The sequence below is a fragment of the Coloeus monedula genome (genome assembly GCF_965178545.1).
Source record: "Coloeus monedula genome assembly, chromosome: 14".
In the NCBI taxonomy this organism is placed as follows: Eukaryota; Metazoa; Chordata; class Aves; order Passeriformes; family Corvidae; genus Coloeus; species Coloeus monedula.
In genome coordinates, this window is record NC_138794.1 from 10,890,528 (window position 1) to 10,901,770 (window position 11,243).

The 11,243-nt window shown below is 47.3% G+C and overlaps 1 protein-coding gene across 1 annotated transcript in view; it reads right to left on the reverse strand.

Annotated features, from left to right (window-relative positions):
• Positions 1–11,024, reverse strand: part of IGDCC4 (immunoglobulin superfamily DCC subclass member 4) — a gene marked incomplete at both ends in the record, with an annotated part of 84,197 nt that extends 73,173 nt beyond the window's left edge. The window contains one exon of the mRNA XM_082290599.1: positions 10,916–11,024. Within this exon, the coding sequence (XP_082146725.1) occupies positions 10,916–11,024 (109 nt within the window). The remainder of the gene's footprint in view (positions 1–10,915) is intronic.
• Between the last annotated feature and the right edge of the window lie 219 nt (positions 11,025–11,243).

Consider the following 11,243-nt stretch of genomic DNA (forward strand, 5'->3'; position numbering starts at 1 on the left):
CTGAGCTGAAAGCTTTCACAATAAACAAAATCCCCTGGCACGTGTTTAGAACTATTTATTGTACAATTCTGTCTTTTCAAGTTAAACAAAGAGCCTCCCTTGTTTGCTCTTGATAGGCTGGGGTTCAAATCTGGAGCGTGTCTTCAGGGCAGGGTGTAAAGTGCCATAATGCAAAGATACAGAATGTCAAAAAACAGCTCTGGTTTCAGTCCTACAAGGTACACAAGCAAATACACATAGACCCTCTCCCTGCTCCTTGTGCTTTCTATCTCTCTCCCAAACAGCCAATCTGTCCTGCAGAAAGGCCTGGGTGTGCAACTTGTCACTCAGAGAGGACAAGAACCAACCCTCCCAGGCTGCATTGGAACAAAGTCATCTACTGCCAAGAAGAGAAGTCGGGCTTGTCAAATTCCTGCCAACTCTCCTGCATTTCCCAGGTAATTGCACAAACTATGAATTAATAAGAAATAATAAGCCAGCACACAGGGGAAGAGAAGACAATTCAGATCAGCAACAAAGAGAACTAAAGGAAAAGTATTTTTTAACAGCTCAGTGCAGACAACTGTCACTGCAAGCCCACATTGCCCCAAGAGAGGTGTCACTTCCCTTGGAGGACACAAGGACATACAGGCCACCCACACAGCACACAAACACAAGGCAAAGGTGAGGGGGGCTTAGGCCAAGAGTTAATTTTGCAGAGAACAGACAGTGTGGGCAGTCCTGACAAAGCACCAGCCTGTCCAGGGACAGCCCTGTCACCACCCACCGCATGGCCTTCGGGAAGTCACAAAACCCATCTGGGCTTCACTGCCTGGCTACAGCTGCAGTGTCTGACACCAGCTCACTCCACAGGCGTGGACCATCCTGGCTTTATCTAGACCTGCTCTGCTTCTTTCTGTTATCACCTAACCCCACCGGTATGTTATCAGCACAGCCAGCCAGCCTTGCTGGGACAATAGCAGATAAGAGGGCGGGTTTGACACAGAAAATAATAAAATGGGAGATGATAAACTGTTAAATCAAAGGGGTGCCCACAGCTAGACATGCAGTGATCTTACCAAGGACCTGACCACCTTGGGACTTCAATCCTCCTGGCTTAACTTCTTACCTAGTCCTGTTTGAAAGGACAGTATCTGGTCGTGATCTGGAAACTTAGTTATCATTGAAAGTCCAAAGTGACCTCTTACAGCTCAGGGATTGTGTTATGAGAAACTGCAACGTAACAGCCATATCTGTGGCTACAGGGATGAACGTGAAGGTGGAAGGAAACAAGGAGCAGTACAAACTTTTGAACATGGTTAGGACCAAGGGTCGAATGGGTGGAAATCTGCCCTCCCACTTCCAAACTTAAACATACATCTATCATAACAACAGGAGGATAATATATTTCATAACCTATTTCAAAAATGCGTCACACCTACTTGGCTGTTTAACTTTCCAGCATCTACAGTGCATTTACCCACTGTTAGCCCAAGTTTCTCTTCAGAACACATAAATCTTTCTGTTTTCCAAAGCTGCAGCCAGCTGAAACATGACAGTTTGAGGACAAAGCAGTAAAAGGCCTGTGTCTGCTTCCAATTGGTGAAGGACATGCTTTCAACACACAGTATCCCAGCAGCAGAATTCCTGCGGGGACTGTCACACCACTATGGGGCCGTCCTGGATCAATGGGGGTCCAGGCTTGGATATGATGCTTCTCCCTGGCTGTCTCTGGGCTTCTGCTTATTTCACCAAAACACATCTAAAAACCACTCCTGGATTTACGCTGAGATTTCAACAAAAACACCCCAGATCGTCCACTTTTCTCGACAGTAAGGAGAGTTTTGCCTCTGTGCATCTGACTGCAAGATGAGCACTATAGATGGTGGCTGCTCTGGACCAAGGAATCCAACCTCATTTTTTACTAAAACCATATTTATTTCCATTAATCTAGACTAATTACTCCTGCTCCTCCTTTAATGAGGTCTCTTGTGCCTCAGCACATAACACCAGCACAGGAGAAATCCTCATCTTCATAACCAGACAATTTTGGGCCACTTTGAATAGCTCCTTCTCTGCTGTTAGAAACAAATTATGAGAATGATGTCTCTTCCTGAGAGCCAATTTCATTTCAGGGAATGCTGTGTGATCGTTCTCACGTTCAGGTCAGCAACAGCCTTGCAAAATCTCCTTTATCCAACTTTTACTACTGTTGAGAAGGGATTAACGTTAATTAATCCCAACCTATATTAGCCAAGGATTATTTGTTAGTCACCAGCCTATAATCACTTGCGTTTTCCAGCAGAAACCTTTACATCGGTCAGATAAATTGCAGGATAATCCAAGTCACATTTTAAATGAAATCTAAAAAAAACCACACATCCACACTGTTGTCTTCCTCTGTCCAAAATACACAATTAGTTCATCTTAGAAAATGCTATAAAAATTAGTTCTGTCAAATTTGTAGTCTAGCAATTTTCTGGTGAGAAGAAAATACTCCCTATGAGGGCAGCATGTTTTTAAACCTCACAAACTTTAAAATACCAAACAAGTATTCAGGAATTTTCATTTACAGCCCTGCCCATACCACATACCAACTTAGCCTTTCTGTTTAAAAATCTATATGGAAGTTACACAGATGTGCCCCCATCCTGATGCTTCCTCTGGTTTCCTGCATGTGAGCATCCTCCTGCAACATGCCAAATCTGCCTCAGCAACAGCTCGGCTGCTCCACAAAGAGACGCTCTTGGAGCTGAAGGTTTCTTTACTTTTCCCTCTGCTGGCTCTGATCCCATCACATCTGGAAAGCCACATCCAGCACTGGCTGTCTTGGCTGAATGGCAGCTCTGCACTGAGCTGGAGGGAACTGGTGCCCTAGGGATTTTCACGGTCCAGATCCAAGAAGTCAGGCTCTGATCTGAAGCAGTAAGAGATTTCCCCAGCTGAGCAAACACCTGACTGAGAAAAGCAGGGCTTACTTAGTACTGTTACTACAGAAGGCTGAGATTACGGACGGAAAATAGGTGAAGAAAGTACCTGCCTATACTTGGCTTAATGAAGAGCAGGTTACCAGGAAATTCAGTGAGTGTACCCATCCTCACAGGGAGGCTCTTCATACCAGGACCTGTCTTCACATACCCCTATAAACCCCAGCTGGATAAACTCAAACTGAAGGTGCACATCACTGAGCAAGGACATCAAACCAGCCTCCTGAGGGGCTGTGATGGACAAGCACCCACAGTAAAATGTTTAAGTCAGAAGTGGGTGTTGCTTTTTAAGAGATGCTCTTTCTCAAGCACAACCATTAAACCTGGAATAAGAAATGTCTCAGCTTCCCACAGTACACAAGAAGGCAGCACAATATACTGCTTGCCTTAAACATACAGAACTATCCCAAGTGCCTTCACTGGTGTAAAAAACAGAGAATGATCTGACAGCTCAGTCTCGTGCCTGGTTGCTGAAGTGTTGCTGAAGCCTTTCACCCCTCACTTAACTCCTCTGCTGCTAAACAGCAAATCCTGGCAGCAGCCACAAGTACGAAGTAAATGGGAAGCTCTTCTCTGCCAGCAGCTGGGAGAAACGTCCATCTCTCCCCACTGTGCACATAAAGAAAACCCCACAATAGTACTTGTGGCAATGCTGCTCGCCAGATTTTCCACTAACAGACTCTTGAGAAAAGCCTCCAGATAGGAAGACTGCTCCCAAGGATCCTCTTTAAGCAGATGACTTTTGACTTTGGGAACGTATGGCTCATCTTCTTGAGGGAAGGTTTCCTTTGTTTTCAGTACAGAGAAAAAGAGTACAAAGGAAAAGAAAGAAAAGTTGCCTTTACTGTGACCTAGGGAACACAGGGCTAAATAAATTTGATCAATATTTTGATTTCTCTGACAAAAACCACAATCAGCACTGACACAAACAATTGGTTAGCAAGCTGGGTGGGCAAGGGGGGTAAATCAAACTAGAGTTTCAAGATACTTATCTTTCCATCACAACAATTGCCACCAATGACAGTAATTTACATGGCTAATAGGCAGTATTATGTTTACAAAACCATTCTTGGGAGGGAGAATCTAAACAATTTTTGCCAAGCCAGCAAAGGAGCTGGTGTTGGATCAAATCCTGGGATTATTTTTCCCTTTTTATCCTATCTGAGTGTATTTTGCCAAGATGCCTTGCTATGGAACAATGCAACGTGCCTTCAGAAGTGTCTTTGCAAACCACACAGACCTGTCACCCACAGACAGGATCACCCTCTTGTGAAAGCCTGAATTCTCCAACAGCAGGGCTGCCCTAGCCTCTGTGACAGGGGGAAATACCTATCAAGCAAGAAAACCATGAAGCCAAGCCAGCAGCCCCAGCTCCTCCACCCCATGCCACACTCTGTACCCCTTTGCTGAAGATAACCTTCAACGAGGAGCCCCTTATCTCCCACACAGGGGCAGCTCCCACCCCTAAACCACATGCTGATCCCCGTCCCCCTGTGTCCCCCCCGACATCAGCCTGAACACCTGCTAATTCTCTGTCCTCCCCAGTCCTTAGTTTGGTTTTTCTTTCCATGAAAAGCTCCCTGTCTCTTTCTTACAAGCTCTTTCAAGGCTTTGCCACAAGTCAGACAGACAGGTGGGACCGGCAGGGCACAAAAATGGGTTCAAACTTGGCTCTGTCCCTTCTGGGCGTATCTAATTAGGAGGACTATGCTCATCATTCCTTTAAAGCAGCACAGATAACTGCAGAAAGGTAAGAGCACATTTTCACTAGACCATCAGCTAAAAAGAGACAAAAAAGGGACAAAGATTTCCAAAAGAACATCCTTCTTTCCAAAAGAAAATCCTTCTCACATGCACAGAAAAAAAAAAAAAAATCAGTGAACTCTTGACTAGTTTTAATATCAGGGAAAATTCAAGTTTTGTCTGGAAAATACATGCACCCATTCTGCAGCTGTATCCAACAGCCAGCCAACAGCCACAGAGAGGACAGCCTTACCTTAGGTGCAAAACTTAAGGCAATTCTGGAACCTGCAAGCACTGATGATGCTTCTGAAAAAAGATGATTTATCAAAGCCCTGAGGGCACGAACAGATTTTGCCAAAACTCTCAGTGTATTGACAGGGCATGGGAAATCCATTTCTTTAAGTAATGACCTTTTGGTCACACCAATTACCTTGATCATCTATTGACAGTAAATAGAAACCATCAAGGATGCACATTTCCCAGCACACAGTAAAACAGAACTAGGACTTTATCACATCCCTGCTGCCAGCCTGGCATTGCTTCTGCATCCCAGGTTTGCTCCACCAAGTTCTGCCATCCTAGCACCATTTTAACTGTTTAACTTCCCAAAGTCTTACATTTAACAAAGTGCTAAGCCATCCCAACTCCAAAGGGATGTGGGTTCAATGTGGTTCAAAGACCCAAGCAGGAAATGAGACCAGAGAAGTCAGTCAGAACAAGGGAAAGAGCCCACAGCAGACTGAGAACAAATGCAATACTTCACATGCTAGATTTTAATTCTCCCACCAATTTAGGCTGGGAGCAAACCTTGGGGATGCTCACATTTTATTAACACACCTTTAATACTGATGACCTGTCCTCAACAACTTCATGAAAGATCTCAAAAAAAATTAAAACACAGAAAACAAGAAAGGATAGAATAAACCAGGCTATTCAATACCTCAGCTGAATTTAATATGGCAATAACAGGCAATTGTGTTTAAAATGTTGATAAATATTTTTAAATAATTTCAGAACATCTGATATGAAAGTTTCCCCGGAACACAGTAATTGCTTATCATAACCACCAAAAAGTATGTTTATTACCCACGGAGATAAGACACAGCAGCTGCTGGACTTCTCAGATAAAGCCAGCCCATATCACAACAGCAGGATTACATGGATTAGGAGCCGGAGAGGATCTGACTCAGAGGCACCAAAGGGCATCAGTGACACGAACAAAAACACGTCCAAGGGAGAAGCTCCATGACCTACACACTCACAAAGTGTCCTGACACCTGCAAACAGGACAATGTTAGACAGGCTCAGACACCTGGTTTGGCTCCCCCACGAATTTCCCTTCTCAGCAGCTGCAGCTCCAGCAGAATTTTACCCTCCTGCAAGGAAACACTGACCAGCTCTTCCTCTTCCTTGAAGCCTCCATGATACTTCAGAATTAGGAAATACAACGGTGTTTCAAGGGTGACTTCAGCATACTAGTGCTAGTCAGACAAATTAGAAGCTCTTCAGACTTCCCCCCACATCTGGTGGAGGGTTTGGCAGCTCTAGAAGGGCTTGTAAAAACATGGCTCAATGCTGCTTTCTATGAAGGTGGCAAATTCAGTTTTAGCAGCTGTGGATCCTCTCACCAACAAGCTGTTAAGTCAGAAAAGCACAAGCAGCACTTGGCGGTCACTTACTCAAGGGATTTAATAAATGCAAGAAGAGCGCTTAAGAGTGATGGTGTTCTTCATGTTTACAGCGTGTAAAAGCATCCTCTGATCAGTGGAAACAAGTGGGGAAACTGAGGCAGAGACAGCAAGTGACCAACACAAAGACAATTAAAACAGCCAAAGTCACAGCAGCTCCAAATCCTGTGTTTTGAAGTGCTTTCCCAAAAAAAGGAAAGCAAAGCAGACACCAAGCCCCATAACGTGAATGCTGGTGTAATCATAAGTAATGTTTTACAGCAGAAAATACTTCAAAAATAAGCAAATGAATACAAGGACTTGAGACTGTGATTTCCTGCAGTTTTGTGTCTTGTGAGTGGATTGCCCAGTTCTACCCAAACAAGGTTCATGATCTGCTCAAAGCTCTTCCTGCCATTGAGGCACTTCAGGTTCCTCCACAGGTGGGTTTTCCAGTGCTTCTCCTTCAGTCCATGCAGAAACTGCATCTCCCTCCTCTACTTGGTCACTTATTTTCAAAAACTCTGAATTGTCCATGTCCAAACTAGTTATGACTGACCAGCAGGTCCAGGAATCATTGGGAAAAAGAAAAGGGAGATGGACAGATAACTGGATGGGATAATTACACCTCTTCACCTTCAAAAACCAGCTAAAAATACTGCAGTCAAGTGGAGCCAGTTCTTCTCCAGAAAGTAACAAAATTGCACCAGAGTTGATTTTGGCCCAACGTGCACTTGGCAAACACTGATAACAATGATTTACCATATCCCCTCTAGTATTACAGCTGACTATAAAACAAACATTTGCTTCCTACTGATAACAAAATGACTATGATCACTCGGGGTTTGTAAAGGTTAGGGTTTCTCTGTCACCCAAGGCAGACCTGTAATTCCCAGTGTCCATGCAAAAAATACCCTGCATGTAACACTGGCCTCAATTTTCCCTCAGGTACCCACTCACCTCACACAGGGATACAGTTTGGGATGGATTCCAGCAACAAATTACAATCAGATTAAATATTAATTTCCATCTTAATTATATAACCATGACTAGGCTTAATGGCCTTGAAGCCATTTAACCAGGAGAGGAGCATGTAAATAGTGCAAGCAGCATCTCTTACACTGCAAATGCCCAGAATGGTTCACAAGCACCTGGATTTTTTCCCTGGGAGAACAGCCAGCCTTTGGAAAAACAGCTCCAGGGGAGGTAAGAATTCAAATCATCTGGCAAGCAATATGGTATCAGGAGTCACAAACCCATGGGACAACACAGCACTCTGCTCTCAAGATAGCTGTGCACTAGAGTGACAAAGACCATGTATGTACTGAATACTTATTGATGGATTTCATCCTCATCTTTGACATAGAGAAGCATTGCTACATTGGCTAAAGATGGGCCATGAGGTTGCTAGAGCAGATGAAGTCACTGGCCTGGGATCACAGTGTGCACTCAGAAGAGATGCCGTGTATGCCACAGCCCACCCCAGTGCTTCGCAAACTCAGGAGGGCCTGGTGCTTCCAGTGCAGAGACACTTATGTTGTCCCACAGAAGCTGCCTCCATCTCCAAATGAGGCTTCACACAGGGAAAATCATCTCCCTTCATCCCCAGGGAGAGGCAGATTGTCAAATATTTTCTTTTCCAATTCTTATTTGCACCACTCCAAAGTTTCTCATGTACCACCAGCAGTCACCCTCCCCCATAGGGCCTCCACAGCAGATCAAACCTGCTACAGCTGCCAGGAGAAAGTCTGCTGCAAAAGAGGGATGTGCCTAAAAATGAGCCTGTTCTGCTTCACTTTGGACTTCAAGGCAGTGAAGGCACCAAAAAAAAAAAAAAAAGAAAAGCTAGGGAAAATAGGAGAGACAAAACCAGAACCAAACCTGAGCAGTTTCTCCTTCAGCTTTACAGACCAGAAGAGAAACAGACAAATGCCAGCAAAAAGCATTCCCCACGCTGGAGCAGCCCCTGACTGCCTTGGAGAGACTGGCTGTCACAACAGCCACGGCACAACGGCAGCAAGCTCCAACCTCTGGCACGAGAACCCTGCCTCTGGAAAGGGGATACAGGTGAAGTCTCGCCAGCGCTGTGCGCACAGTGTTTGGCACTGTCAGTGCCCCCCCAGTTTCTTGGGGGCTGTAGGAAACACCGCTTCCCTGCACCGCCCATCCCGGTGACATTGCAACGCCACAGTCACAGGGCCGGCGGATCCGCAGGCAGGTGACATCCTGCGAAGCAGAGGCGGCCGCAGCAGCGGGGACACTCGATCCCTAACAATGGGAAGAACGATTTCCCCGGCACAGGCTCTCACGGCAGGCAGCGGCTGCGAGGTCACGCCGCCAAGACGAACGCGACAGGAAGGATAAAACAAATCACAACTCAAGTGAGGTGATGTCGAAAAAGGAAATCTGTTCTAAAGCAAGAGAACTCAACCACAAAACCAAACTATACAAACCCAGATGGATTTCAGCTGATCCCTCGAATGGAAAGCTCAGCCCACTTCCCACCAACACGTCCCCAATAGAGAGCCCCAAGGAAAGGAACCAGCACAACCCCCTTGTTGGAGTCAACTGAAAGTTGTTTAGTGCTTGTTTTTTTTCCTTAAACCCTTTCCTGCTACTGCAGGGAAAACAGGCTCAAAGTCAGACAGCAGAAGGCTTTCAAAAACACTGGATCACACCCCCAGCAAGTGTACACTGGCACTACTTCCATCAAGCCCAGAGGGGGGTAGGTTTTCCACTCCTCTCCCAGGTACTTCATACTCAGCGAGGCTTGAACTTTGGATCAAAATACAGGCAGCTTTGGGATCAAACGCAGACTTTCCCAAAACCATTTCAACCCTCTGCCAGATTACTTTCAGATTGAAACAAGTCCGTGTTTTTCTTTTCAGAATCAAACCCACCTGTTGAAAAGCACATCCACATGTACCCAGCGGCACATCCAGGGACTGGGACTGTACAAATGTACTCACTGACTCCCTATACAAGATGTGGCCCATTGTTAGAAAACAAACAGCAACAATTTTCACTAGTTGCCTAATTGCTTGCAAGAAACACCAAGAAGTCACAACTGCAAGTTCTCGAAAAGCATGTGAACTTTTCTTATTGAAGTGTGTTTGGAAAAACAACATCCACTCCACCACCCCCATTTTTCTGTTCGCTTTTTTGTTTTGGCTTTTTTTGTTGTTGTTGTGTTTTTTTTTTTTCTTTTAAAATCACTGTTGTCCATTACAAGCCTTGGGATCCACTTAGCTGTTTGTCCAAACACACAGGAGGCACAGCTCCCACCCAGTCCAGCCTACCCACTCAGCTGCTGGTGGGGTCACAGCCTGCCATCCATCTAGGAAAATCCACACTCACTGGTGGCAATGGGCCATTTACATGGACCGTTATTCACTTCTACAACAGCCACTGAAAAGCTGCACCTATGTCAAATCATAATGTACCCCTAACAGGAGCTCATAATGTTCTAAGAAAAAAGAAAGAAAATAAAAACAACCCTGCAGCCATCCATGTACTATTATTATGCTCTGCTGAACCGGAATGCATCTTATAAGAAATAAAAATGTACAATGACATAAGGATGGCTCCTCCACCACAATACCCCGTTTAAGGGGGATTTTAGATGAGAGCAAGTCCGTGGCACACGCTCACATTTTTTGGTGCAGTTCTGCCAGCCTATACCTTTCCAAGCCCTTCTAGGAAATGAGAACAAAACCTTTAGTGTGTTGTGCACACACAGGGAAGGAACCCCACAACCTAAGGTCCACTGCTCAGCCGACCCCCAATGCAAACTTCGACGGCAACCACAGAAAGCCACCAACACGCCCGGCGGCCGCGTACGTGTGCCCTCGCACGGTGCCGTTTGTGTAACCATTGCAAAACACGAGAGCGAGGAGCATGGCTATTCCTGGGTCATTTCCTTGACCAATGGGACATCTGCCCACCCGTGTGTCCCATGCCGGCGAGAGCAGGGCAAGGAAGCCAAGGGTTCCCTCCATGGCCCTGCCGGACACCTGGGCCTGCTCTGGGCCACCCTGTGCCGGAAAAACGCTTCGTTTCCTGCCAGCCTGGCACAGCCACCGTCCCTCTGGCAGAAACTTGCCACTGTCCAGGCAGACACCGTGGAATGCTGCTGCTGCTGCTGGTCTGCTGCCCACCCAGCCCGGACACCGAGGGGAGTTCCTTTGGGGAGTGTCCCCCTCAAAGTGTGACGGTGTCACCCCTCAAATGATGACCCCAAAGGAAACACCATCTAGGCACCCGCCGTGAGCACAGCTGTCGTCCGCCTCGGAGGGAAAAAAGGGATGGGGAGAGGGGGGGAATGGCCACGGAAGGACGGGACGGCCACTAAGGGGGGAAAAGGACGACGGGAGTAAATGGCCACTAAAGTGGAAGGAAGGCTGGTACAGCGGGTGACCGACCACGGAGCGCATCCCCGCGGAGCCGCCCGCTACCCATGTGAAGGCAGGTGGCACCGCGGCCGCCCGCGGGCTGGGGGGTCACCGACACCTTCCCTCCCTCCTCTCCCTCCTCACCCACCTTGCACAGCCAGGACGGCGAGGGCGGAGAAGCAGAGACAAAGCAGCAGGTCCTCCAGCGCCATGTAAGCCCTGCCGGGCGCCGGGAGCAGGGGCCGCCGCGGCCGCATCTACGAGGGGAGCGCACTCTCCCGCCGCCCCACCGCCATCTTGTGCGAGCGCCCCAGCCCCAGCCCCGCACTGCCCGCCGGGCCCCGCTGCCGGGGGCGGCCCTGGGCTGCCGCTGCTCCGCCTTTGTCAGCGGCCCGGCCGCCCCTCCGAGGGGCTCCTCCCGCCGCCCGGCAGCGCCCGCACCAACAGGTTGCTGCCAGCCCGCGGCGGGGGGGCGT